The sequence below is a fragment of the Acanthochromis polyacanthus genome, chromosome 4 (assembly GCF_021347895.1).
Source record: "Acanthochromis polyacanthus isolate Apoly-LR-REF ecotype Palm Island chromosome 4, KAUST_Apoly_ChrSc, whole genome shotgun sequence".
NCBI classification, from domain to species: Eukaryota; Metazoa; Chordata; class Actinopteri; family Pomacentridae; genus Acanthochromis; species Acanthochromis polyacanthus.
Window position 1 is genome coordinate 9,955,607 of NC_067116.1, and position 10,931 is coordinate 9,966,537.

The window sequence follows — 10,931 nt, forward strand, 5'->3', positions numbered from 1 at the left end:
CAAGCTCAGGTCTTAGGAGGCTAATGTTATTTATTTATGCTACAAGATACAAAATCTGATTGATTCTTTGCCTGTATATTTGCGTTTACTCTTTTTTTAGACTCTAATTTTACTTCCTTCAATCCTTCTCCATCATCATTCATTGCTTTCTTTCATATGAGATGAACAGCACTTATTCAAACAAAATGCACCACAGAGTATGTTATAATACAGCATTGTATATATCTAATTTAAAAATTTCTATATTCATTTTCCATTAGTTCTACTCGGAGTCTGTCGACACTGGAATCCAAACTAGATTCTCTGCAGTGTCACTTCACCTGGGGTCTGGACACCAGCAGGTCCAAACTTCTTCATGTCAGGGACAATCTGGAGGACATTGGCACCCAGGAGGGATACATTTGGCTGGGTCATATTTACAACCTGCAGGGATTCATCTACTGCCAGCTGGGCCTCACTGAAGATGCCTGTCGTTTCTTCAGCAGGGCCACAGAGGCCTTTCGTCAGATAAGAAACACCGTCTCAGATGAAGGTCAGTGGCTAGTGGTGAGCTACGGCAATCTAGCTTGGCTGCACCATCAACTGGGAGAACGAGCACAGAGTCAGGGTTACATATCAAAGGTTGATGCCCTGATAATTGAATATGCATCGCCATTTCCTAATGAGCTCCATCCAGAGATCTATGCTGAAAAAGCCTGGACCCTGATGAAGTTTGGCAAAGACAGCAATCTGCTGGCTGCAGATTACTTTCAGAGAGCCATCAGGATGCAGCCAGGCATGGTGGAGTGGCAGACCAGCCATGTCATAGCATTAGTAAACGCCTATAGTCACCATGACAAAAACCTCGGAGCTGACATCTTTGAGAAGTTGAAACTTACCAAGGAACAGGATCAGGCGAACTTGTTCCTTGCTGCTCTTTACCTTGAGGCCTGTGCTGATAAAGGAATAAACATTGAAAATGAAGCACGTGAGCTAGCTAGAATGGTTTTAAGAAAGCCAATTGGCAGCTACAGTGGTCTCCAACCATTACTAAGGCTGTACAGAAGATATGTATCCACGGATGAAGCTGTTGATTTGGCAGAGGAGGCTGTAGAAAGACACCCAGACAAACGTTATCTGAAGAAATGTGCTGCAACATGCTACAAATGGAGGATCTTGTCTCAGAAGGACAACCCTCTGGAGCACAGCATGATCAACAGAGCTATCAGTCTCTGCAAGGAAGTGATTTCTCTTTATCCCCATTCTTCATTTAAAATGCAAGTAACTCTTGCAGGCATATATGCAAAGTCAAATACCACCCAAGCTGCAGCTGACCAGATATATGTGGAACTACTACAAAGTGATCTGGACCCCAAAGAAACACAAATACTTTACAATTACTATGCAAAATATTTACATTTCAATCGAAAAGAGATCTACAAGTCAATAGAATTTCACATGAAGGCAGCCGCTATACCTCAACAATCTTCCTATCGTGACAACAGCATTAGAAATCTGGAAAAGATTAGAGAAAGAAACAAAAATAAAATGTGTGGAGAAATACATGACTTTTTGGATAAGCTGCATCACTGAGAGCCTTCACTAAAGTGTACAATGTTACTGTTCACCTGAGCGCTACAATCCAGAATCAGTGAACTGTCTCAAAGGGTTTACAAAAACGGAAAAAAGTTTGAACAAAATATGGCACCATTTATTAATCATATGAAAGGCCATCATGTTTTCTCATGCTAAAAATTACAGGCCAGATTCCCAAGCTTATGTGGAAACTGTCACTGTTTCAACTGAATTCTTGAGTTTGTCCTTTTGTTTTGCTCTTTTACTTATTTTCTATATATGTGAATGTCCAACTTAGAAAAAGTGAAATAAAACATTAAAAAATGAGCCTTTTAATATTTGCTGCATCCAAATAGCTTAAAGACCCTGAGAACAGATTCTCTCAATCAGTTGAATATAGTCTGTTTTTGAAATCATGGTTTTGCAATAATATTAATATGAACTAATTTTGATGGCACTGTAAAAGAAGAGTTTACAAAACTTACAGAACAGAATTGCTTCACACATAAATAACTAAACAGAAGTAAAGAGAAATCAAATCAGATAGTAAAGATGAGATATTAATACAGACTTTTTTTTAAAGAAATAAAAGAATAGAAATAAGCTGTCACACAGAAGAAACATGATAAAACTCCTCAGGTTAAGCAAGAAAAACTGTTTTAAAAGCAATTTAAAGAAGAGAGAGATTTGGTGAGTCTTGGGACCCAAGTCCAGAGTTCAGGTGCTTTGACAACAAAGACACACATCCCTCCTACCTTTTATGAAGAACTAAATACTCCGCCCATGTTACTGAGCAGAAAGCAACTCTGAAATATAAACTGAAGAATGTCTCTGCTGAGGCACTACAACATTATCATCCAACAAAACCTATATTTGCTGATGCATCTTAACTGGATTTTGTCTTTGTCTCATTACAGTCTGTTTTTATTATTACCCTCTTAGCCAGAGCTATTTTCAAAAAATTAGATTAAGTAAATTAAAATCAAACAAAACTGTGCAGAGCTTTTACAATGACTTGAATGAAAAAATAAAATATTTTTACAGGGTAACTTTAATTATACTTTTTTGACATTCTCCTGTCTTATTTTTGTACAAATAATGGATATAAGCCTGTAGTGTATTCCACTGTTCCTTCACACAAGCATGTCATAAGGTATTGCTGTTTAGATCATTAATAAATGTAACTGAACTACATATTGTGAATATGTGAACACTTCAAAAAGAAGTGCTCATGTCGTAAAATGTTTGTGAATTGAATGGCCTTCTATAAAAATTAAAAACCGTCTAATATTTCATTCTTTTCCATCATCTGCATGGCCAAGATTGTGTGCATTGTTTACCAGAGGAAGCGATGGCAGCAGGATGTACTATGGGAATGAAAGCCAGCATAGGCAGTGTCATGCTCTCAACAATGGTCTGCTGGGAACAATTATTCATGTGGATGTTACAGTACTTTCTTAAATAAATCATGTATATCCTTTAATAGCAGCCGTATTTCCTGATATCAGTAGTCTCTTTCACCAGGATAATGCTCCCCAAACCCTGCAAACATTGTTCAGGAATGACTTGAGGAACATGACCAAAAGTTCAGTGTTGAAATACAAAATCCTCAGATCTCAATCTGATTTTGCATCTGTTGTGGTATAAAACCAAGTGTGAACCAAGGAGGTCTGACCTTGTAACTTCCAGGAGTTAAAGGATCTGCTGCTAATGTTTTGGTGTCCATGATACTGCAGGACACCTTCAGAGGGCTGTGGAGTCCAGCCCGGGACAGGTCACAGCAACTTTGGTAACACAAGGGGAACCTACACAATATTAGCCAGGTAGTTTCATGTAATTATTGATCAGTGACCATCTTATCTGAACCAAGTAAAGTTGTAATTTTGAATTCTTAAAGGTTATGGACTTGATTTAGTATCAAAATTTCACCAAAGTGTCATAATTTCAACTTTAATAAACTTGCTTACAGAGTTTTACTCTTAACTTGATATCTCAGAATGCTGATCTGAAGTCACCATTTTCATTTAGAAAGGAAAACACCTCATAATCATGACCACAAAAACTAAAATCTTGACTCCGTACCTCATAATTTAGACTCAAAGAAAATTTCAACTTAAAGTCACTCAGTATCTTCATCTAAAAAGCTTTGACTAACCAGCAATCTTCTAAAAAGTATGAATTTTGACTCAGAAGCTAATAACCCAAAGTTAAGAAGCTGCCTTTAGTTAGTATGTCAAGATTTTGACCTTAGTCTAATGACATATCATATTGCAAATTTGACTTGAGTCAAACTCAAATGGCAAAACAGAAAACTAACGTGTACATGGAAAACATTAAAAATAATCACTTAAGTCTGGCAAGAGTTTTTTTTTTTTTTTAATTTATTACAGTATTTAAGGAAAAACCCTGAGAGAAACAAGCTAAGAGGGTCGGCTAGGTCAGAAGCAGCTACCAAGTCCAGTAGAGAGAGTATTCAGTGTGTGTGTACAGTGTGTGTCTTCAACTACAGGTTGGGGTTAGCTGCTCCTGATCCTTGACATTCGATGACATAGGTGACATTGCTGCTCAGCTCATCCTCACACTTTGTTATTGTGAATTTTGCCTGCAAAGAAAAAAACAAACACAAAAATATTTACAATATCAGTGGTTATACAAATTGCTTCATTTGGTGCAGCACACACTGCAAAAACATATCAGTCCGTGACATCCGAGACCTAACCAAGAGCTTATCCAAGTTTCACATGCTGATTCTCACATTTTTAAATCAAGTCCAATAATCAAAATTCATCCTCGGAAAAGATAATTTCTTCTTCAAAAGGCTTCCTGAAAGCCCAAGTTTTAACTTGACTCATCAACAAATTAAATGAAATTTTCACCACTGAAATAAGAGTATCAGTTTTGTCACCACCGGACAGTTCTTCGCCTCCCTGAAAGGCAGGTCCTCATGAGACCAAGAGCTCAAAAAAATTTGTGACGTTTTGATATAAAGCAGTAAAGGGGCAAAACTCCTATGTATGCATGTATTAAATGGAATAAATGATACTATGCATGTACTGTAGGTGTACTATGTCTAAACTGTGAGCTGTTCCTGACCTCAGTCAGCTGCTCTGCAATGTGAATGGCCGTCTGCGTGTGGAGTGTCACAGCACCAGTTCGAATTCGAGATGTCCCTTTTGCCAGCGCCATGAAGATAATGAGCTGAGAAGAAATGCAAGGTCAGAGGAAGGTCAGTGAGGTCACAGTAAGGTCACCAGGTGTGTATCAGCAAGTGCTTCTCTTACCTGGTCCTGAAGGAATTCATCCACGCAGCCGTTGTGTCTGATGTTTCTCAGTAACATCTCTGCAGCTTCAATACCAACCTTATCTGCATACACACCTGAAACACACAGGTGAGTGTTGATGGCATTAGTTTACATGGCCATCTGCACTGTTAATCACAATCTTGTACACCTGTCACCTGCGTTCTACAGAACGTGGTTCGTCAGCTTAGGTATCAATCAAAAGACCTTATTCAAATTGAAGCTTTAGAAGTTTAGCATGTGATAGAACTAAATATTTTTTAAAAATGCCTTTTTATGTAAATAACCACCCCACCTTTCTTTCCCAGAGCTGAACCTGCAAACAGGCAACCTGTTGATGACTCTGCGATGATTCTGAAACACAGACGGTACAAGGACTAACCAGACAGCTGTTGATGACATCTACTTCAATAATAATAACAACAATAAAAATACACTGCATTCACTACATGGTGGAAAATACAGCTGGAGATACAACCTGGAAAACTATAATGTAGAAAACTAAGCAACAAAAAAGTTACTAAACCGTTTCATATTTTTGCAGCTTTTGCCATATTTCACTCAGTTGCAATTCAGCCTACTTCATGTTGAATCATAACAATTATGCCATTATGCTTACATTATTCCATTCCCATTTCCACAGGCTTTGTCTTTCTCCTGAAGTGGCTGGATGTTGATGTAAAGTTCTTTGATTTCCTTCCTAATGGTTCGAACAGCAGCAGCCGACATGTCTTTAGCCAACTAAGGACGAACACAAAAACTACAGCCAGCTCAATAAAAACACACACACACCAACAGTCAAAAGAATCAAACAACAAAAAAGCAAACCCTACAGTTGACAGACTCATAGTAAAAACAAAATGCAGTCTCAATACAATAAAACTACAGTCAATAAATTGTAATAAAAAACCTACAGTAAGTCTACACATTAAAATATCAAAGTCAACTCAGAAGACACAAAAACATACAGTTACATGATCAGGACAAAGCTGATGAAAAAATGATTGTTTTGAAACAACAAAAACTATAATGGACAAAATTTAAAACTACAGCTGACATGATAAAAACCAGCAGCTGTAAGTAAAAATACTGCTAATACAATTAAAATACAAAAAAATACAAATAAGTATTTGAATACAGTCAACAAGATAATACCTACAGTTGATATACTAAAATGTAGCCAACACAATAAAAAACCACAGTCAACATTCAGCGACTACATTAGACTCAAATACAAAATACTACACTCAACACAATGAAAAGGTTAGTTCTCAAGTAAATTCCTTACTTTTTGCTTTACTTTCTCATAAACAAGTAAACATTCTCAGAATATAAAGAGAATACATTTTTATCAACTTGTTTATCATTCTGAAACACTTTATATCATGAACCTTACTTTGAAGGGCAGGACTCCAGCAACAAAAGCTCTGCCATGGATCTTTGTGATGTTTCCTCTCTCCATCATGGTGACAGGTTGCAGCTCTTTGACTGGATTCACTGTCACCCTCACCTCACCACCACCTTTAGGGTAGAAACCCCTGATACACAAACACACAGTAAAGTCAGACACTAGGCATACACACACATTTCTATATTTTCTACTATGTAAACTGACCTCATTCTGATGTCACAATCAAAATGGATTCCAAACTTCTCCAAAATGGGCTTAAAAACCTGAAGAAGAAAAACCAGTCAACCCAAAGATGTCTTCTGTACAGTAATAATGCTATCAATCATTTTTTTAAAAAAGACAAACAGTGAAAAAAATTAGTTTTTGGTACAAAATGTAAAAAATGTTTCTAATATCCATAGGGGGTACCAATAATTAAGCAGCATCCACTTAGCTGTTTTTGTTTCTTCCTAGCCCTGTAGACATTTAGGTTCTAACAAGCCACAATAGGTTTGTAGTGTAAAGTGTATTTACAGTAAGCAAAATTTGTATTTTGTGAGTATATGATGAATATAAACTGAGTATGCATTGAGCACTTACAAAATGTATTCAGTGTATTTACTTTAGAGTACATCATGTATCTCAGTGAGTATTTACAGAGTGCATGCAGCATGTAAAGAAGTGTTAGATGTGCATATAATGTATGCTTAAAATGTGTACAGTGCATTGTTAGCATATGTACTATGTGAATACCACTACCACCACCACAGTGATGAAAAACACAACACAAAAATCAGTCACTAAAGTTGCTGTACATTGTGCGTATTTTGTGAGCATACAGAATCTATACTACAGGTGGGCGATCAGGCCAAAAGATCATATCATGAGTTCTTGAAGAAGACTATGATCTACAATCTGTATCCCAATTTTTCCATTCAGATTTAGTTAAACTGATGTGATCACTAGGGCTGGACCCAAATATCCAAATATTCAGTTGTTGTGGTGGTATCTGAATATTAATTTTGAGATCTGCATACTTGGATGCCCCACCCCTCCGCAACAGTCGCAATAGCTGCTTTACTGTCATAAAGCACTGGTATATCTCAGTCTTTTGGACTAGAGGGACCTCTGGGGTCTGCTTTACTTTTGATTGGCTAGTTGACTGGCTGTATCACGTGGACCTGCTAACTCTGACATCACGCTTCACTTCGCCCGTGATTGTAAACAGAAGCTAAATGCTGAAGACGGAGATATCCATGCTAATGCTGTCAGACTCCGACAATGAACACCTTGAGGAGCAAGATTAAAGTGCCAAGCGAGAGATGGAGCAGTATTTGGCAAACTCTACTAACGTCCAGTCTGGCCCACTTGAATAGAGGAAACAAAACTGTGACCACTATCCTAAAGTGGAAATAGCAGCCAAATACTGTCTGTGCGTTCTGGCCACTTCGGAGCGCATTTTGTCGAAGGCTGTCTGCGTTGTGAACAAAACCAGGAGTTCACTGTAGCCCGAAAATGTAGATATGCTCATGTTCCTGGCACTTTACATGAAGAGAGAGTAGGTATGCTACTGAAATGTCTAGTCTTGTAAATATATGCCGCTGCTTCATTGCACTACTTCTCTTGTTTACATTTGTTTTATAGAAATGTCCATTCTCATAAATATATGCCACAGTTTTGTACTACCTGTCTATATCATATCAATGTTAATATTTGTAATATAAGTCATCAGGTAAATGTGTCATTTTCAAAATGTGTATTTAACTTGCATTTGAGTTTGTTTAAATGCGCTTTACTGTGTTAACAAACAAAGAAATGGATAATATAAATAAATGAATAATATTCTGTCATTACACCAAAGGCCTGTGACTTCAACTCAAGGCTAAAGACACAACTCACACATCTCTGTGTTCTGTATTGCTCTGATTGTATTCTAAAGTTGGTCTTCTTAGCTATTCTCTTTCACTATACTGTCAACTGATTATACAACAAACTGCCAGGTTGCCGTTGTGGCGGTCCCCGATATCATTCAGCCAGCTCTCAAGTGAGTCTCTTGTCCCCTGGACAGAGACCAACTACTGTCTTGGACAGCAACTTGTGACCGCAGTCTTCTATCTCATTCAGCTGAATTTTGTGGCAAACTTGTTCTGCTTTGTAGCCTCAATAAGCTAGACATAACAGCACATAAACGAGTTCTCCAATTGCTGCACATTTTGGCTGGATTGGTCTTGACGTTCCCAACTAAGAGCCCTCAGCCCACTAAAGCCACCTGCTACCTGAGACAGTGGAATTGTGGAATCAAGTCCAAGACTCACTGGAGAGGCAGCAGAATGATGCTGACAACTACCAGAAAATCAACCTGGCCAGTCTGCAGGTAGGGAACATGAAACAGGATGAGCTAGTGTTTACAGGTTAGCAGTGACTAAATTTAAAAAAAAAAAAAAAAACTTAGATAATTCCACCCTTAACAACATTATGTCTACAGCTCCTTTCAAAATCAGTTAATGTGTCAAATTAAGATCATCTACACCCATCTCTCGCTAAAAATTGTGTAGGCCAAATACCTTGATGGTGTAGTCAATCTGAGGAGCCATCTCTGCATTGGTTCCCCCTCTCAGACAGAGCTGTGAGGCAGCATCAGCATAAAGAGCACAAGGCAGAGCTACCTGCAGCAGCAGACACACACTCCTGACACACAAACACGAAAATATACGGACATTCAGTCTTTGAAGAAGAAAATTTAATGGCACACAGGAGCTGTTTACACAGTCAATAATACAGTCTCACCCTGCTGTCTGTGTGTCTGCAGTGTGGTTTCCAGACTGGATCTTTCCTGGGGTCAGACTGATGTCAGTGGAGCCAATGCTGGCTCCCTGCAGACTACCAGAACATAGATCTGAGACCAGCTGCAGGCCACTCAGGTGCTGCGGTCTGAACACAGGCAACATGGACATAAAAACAACACTTGCTAAGACTGTCAACAACTTCACACTTAAAATTTGATGCTCTAATGTTGCCTTTATTCTGTAAAAAGGGATTGCTAAGTTAGCCTCATGAAACCATCATGATACCTGGTATGTTTTAAACTTGATGATAAAACAACATGATGACCAAAAAATGATTGAGGTATTTTTGTACATGCTTAATGTCATTCAATATAGTGCATCAAGCAGCAATATTAATCAAAGAATTTTAAATAAGTGATTCACAGCTGCCCGATGACGCTGCTAGGACAGAGGCGGAAAAATAAGGTTTCTGAGAATAGTATCATGAACTTTCAGTAATGTCATGTTTCAGTAGTTATGGCGGGTTTGTACATAGTCTTGTAAAAGAACAGTCTATGTAGACTGTGGTCAGTGTCTTCTTCTCCACAGAAGCTGCACGGGGCGAAAGTTTATGAAAGTCAGTATTCAGATGAAGTCGGAAGGTTTGAACAAATCGTTGAGACCAACGTGACATAAATAAAATACGGTTAACATAAATTCAAAAAATAAAAGCGGTTTGTAATTATTGATATGTGCTGATAAAGTTAGCTGATGAATCGACTTCAATGAATAGGCTAACATTAGCCTGCTAGCAAGTGCGCGCTACTTCACCTAAGCCCCGGTGTGCTTCTGCCAGCTCGTATTTTGGTGATTTGGATGGATGACCCGGTGATGCAGCTGAGAGCGGCGGAGACTCTCAGGATTTGTCCGCCCTGTGTGGAGACAAAACCGAATCCAGTGTGGTCAGAACCTGCTACTAATCGCTGCTGTTAGGGTCGTGTTAGCATGTTAGCAGCGCCGAAAAACAGCTAATTTTCCTAAAATTTCTACTGTGAAGAAAGCGTGAGTACTCACCCCCTCCATCACGCTTCCGTCTATTTCCACCACCGTAGAGTCCATCTTCATGCAAAAGACTAAATTCGAACTTTTTTCAGACACAAACGTTCAGCCCCACTGTTGCCTTACAGCACTTTTCTCCTGCTGTTGGTGAGGCTATTTCTTCGTTAAGTATGACCGAGTAACTGCAGCCACTTCCGCTTGCTTGCAAAATAAAACAAATGTTTTCCAATATACTATTTTTCTCGATGTGGTAATATCTAAATTATTTTTGTCAATTTCAAACAAATACAGGGATTTTTTTTCTATAAAACAAACTTGTGAGAACGGAAAAATGTATCAAAACAAATCTTACCTGCTGTAAAATATATTATACTATTTCAATTTAAACTACAAGCCTGAAAAAGTAACTTAATTTGTTCCATGCCGAATATTTCAGTGAATTTAAAATTCATGTATTTTAGGGATTTAAGAAAAATTCAACAGAAAAAGCAGTGATGATAGGTGGGGTTTTCAAGAATATATAGTATGTTGCCATTACAAAAAAATGTGCTAATCAGCAGATTTTATCGTTCTATTTTGCTTCACCATACCAGGCATTTCATCCAGATGTAATTGATGATATTCATTTATTTCTTTAAGCCATTCTTCAAATACATTTACCACACTAATATACAACCAGTTTGGCAATGTACAACTTCAAGTTATCCATTTTCAACAAGGCACATTACAGAAAAATTGCACTGAAGGTGAGACCTAGCAGCCAACCACTCATACATGCTATCCATGAAGGCTGATGAAATAATGCAACATGGTCACTGTAATGTTACAACATACAATATCAGTCAAAAAAATTTGGACACACCT

General features: G+C 38.0%; 2 protein-coding genes across 2 annotated transcripts; one reads left to right on the forward strand and one right to left on the reverse strand.

Moving 5' to 3' along the window:
• Positions 1 to 234: 234 nt before the first annotated feature.
• LOC110954741 (interferon-induced protein with tetratricopeptide repeats 2-like) lies at positions 235 to 2,288 on the forward strand (the record flags this gene model as incomplete). The annotated part of the gene is made up of 1 exon (XM_022199416.2): positions 235 to 2,288. A coding segment is annotated over one exon (1,338 nt), but the record flags the coding sequence as incomplete, so codon positions are not given.
• A 1,200-nt stretch (positions 2,289 to 3,488) lies between these two features.
• On the reverse strand, positions 3,489 to 10,248 carry rtca (RNA 3'-terminal phosphate cyclase). Its single transcript, XM_022199414.2, has 11 exons — positions 10,083 to 10,248; positions 9,840 to 9,940; positions 9,031 to 9,174; positions 8,808 to 8,931; positions 6,469 to 6,527; positions 6,250 to 6,391; positions 5,473 to 5,594; positions 5,149 to 5,207; positions 4,836 to 4,930; positions 4,648 to 4,752; positions 3,489 to 4,156 (listed from the first exon to the last, which is right to left on the reverse strand). Exons 1-11 carry the CDS (start codon positions 10,131 to 10,133, stop codon positions 4,058 to 4,060), a joined length of 1,101 nt encoding a protein of 366 aa, XP_022055106.2. The 5' UTR covers positions 10,134 to 10,248; the 3' UTR covers positions 3,489 to 4,057.
• Positions 10,249 to 10,931: the final 683 nt, after the last annotated feature.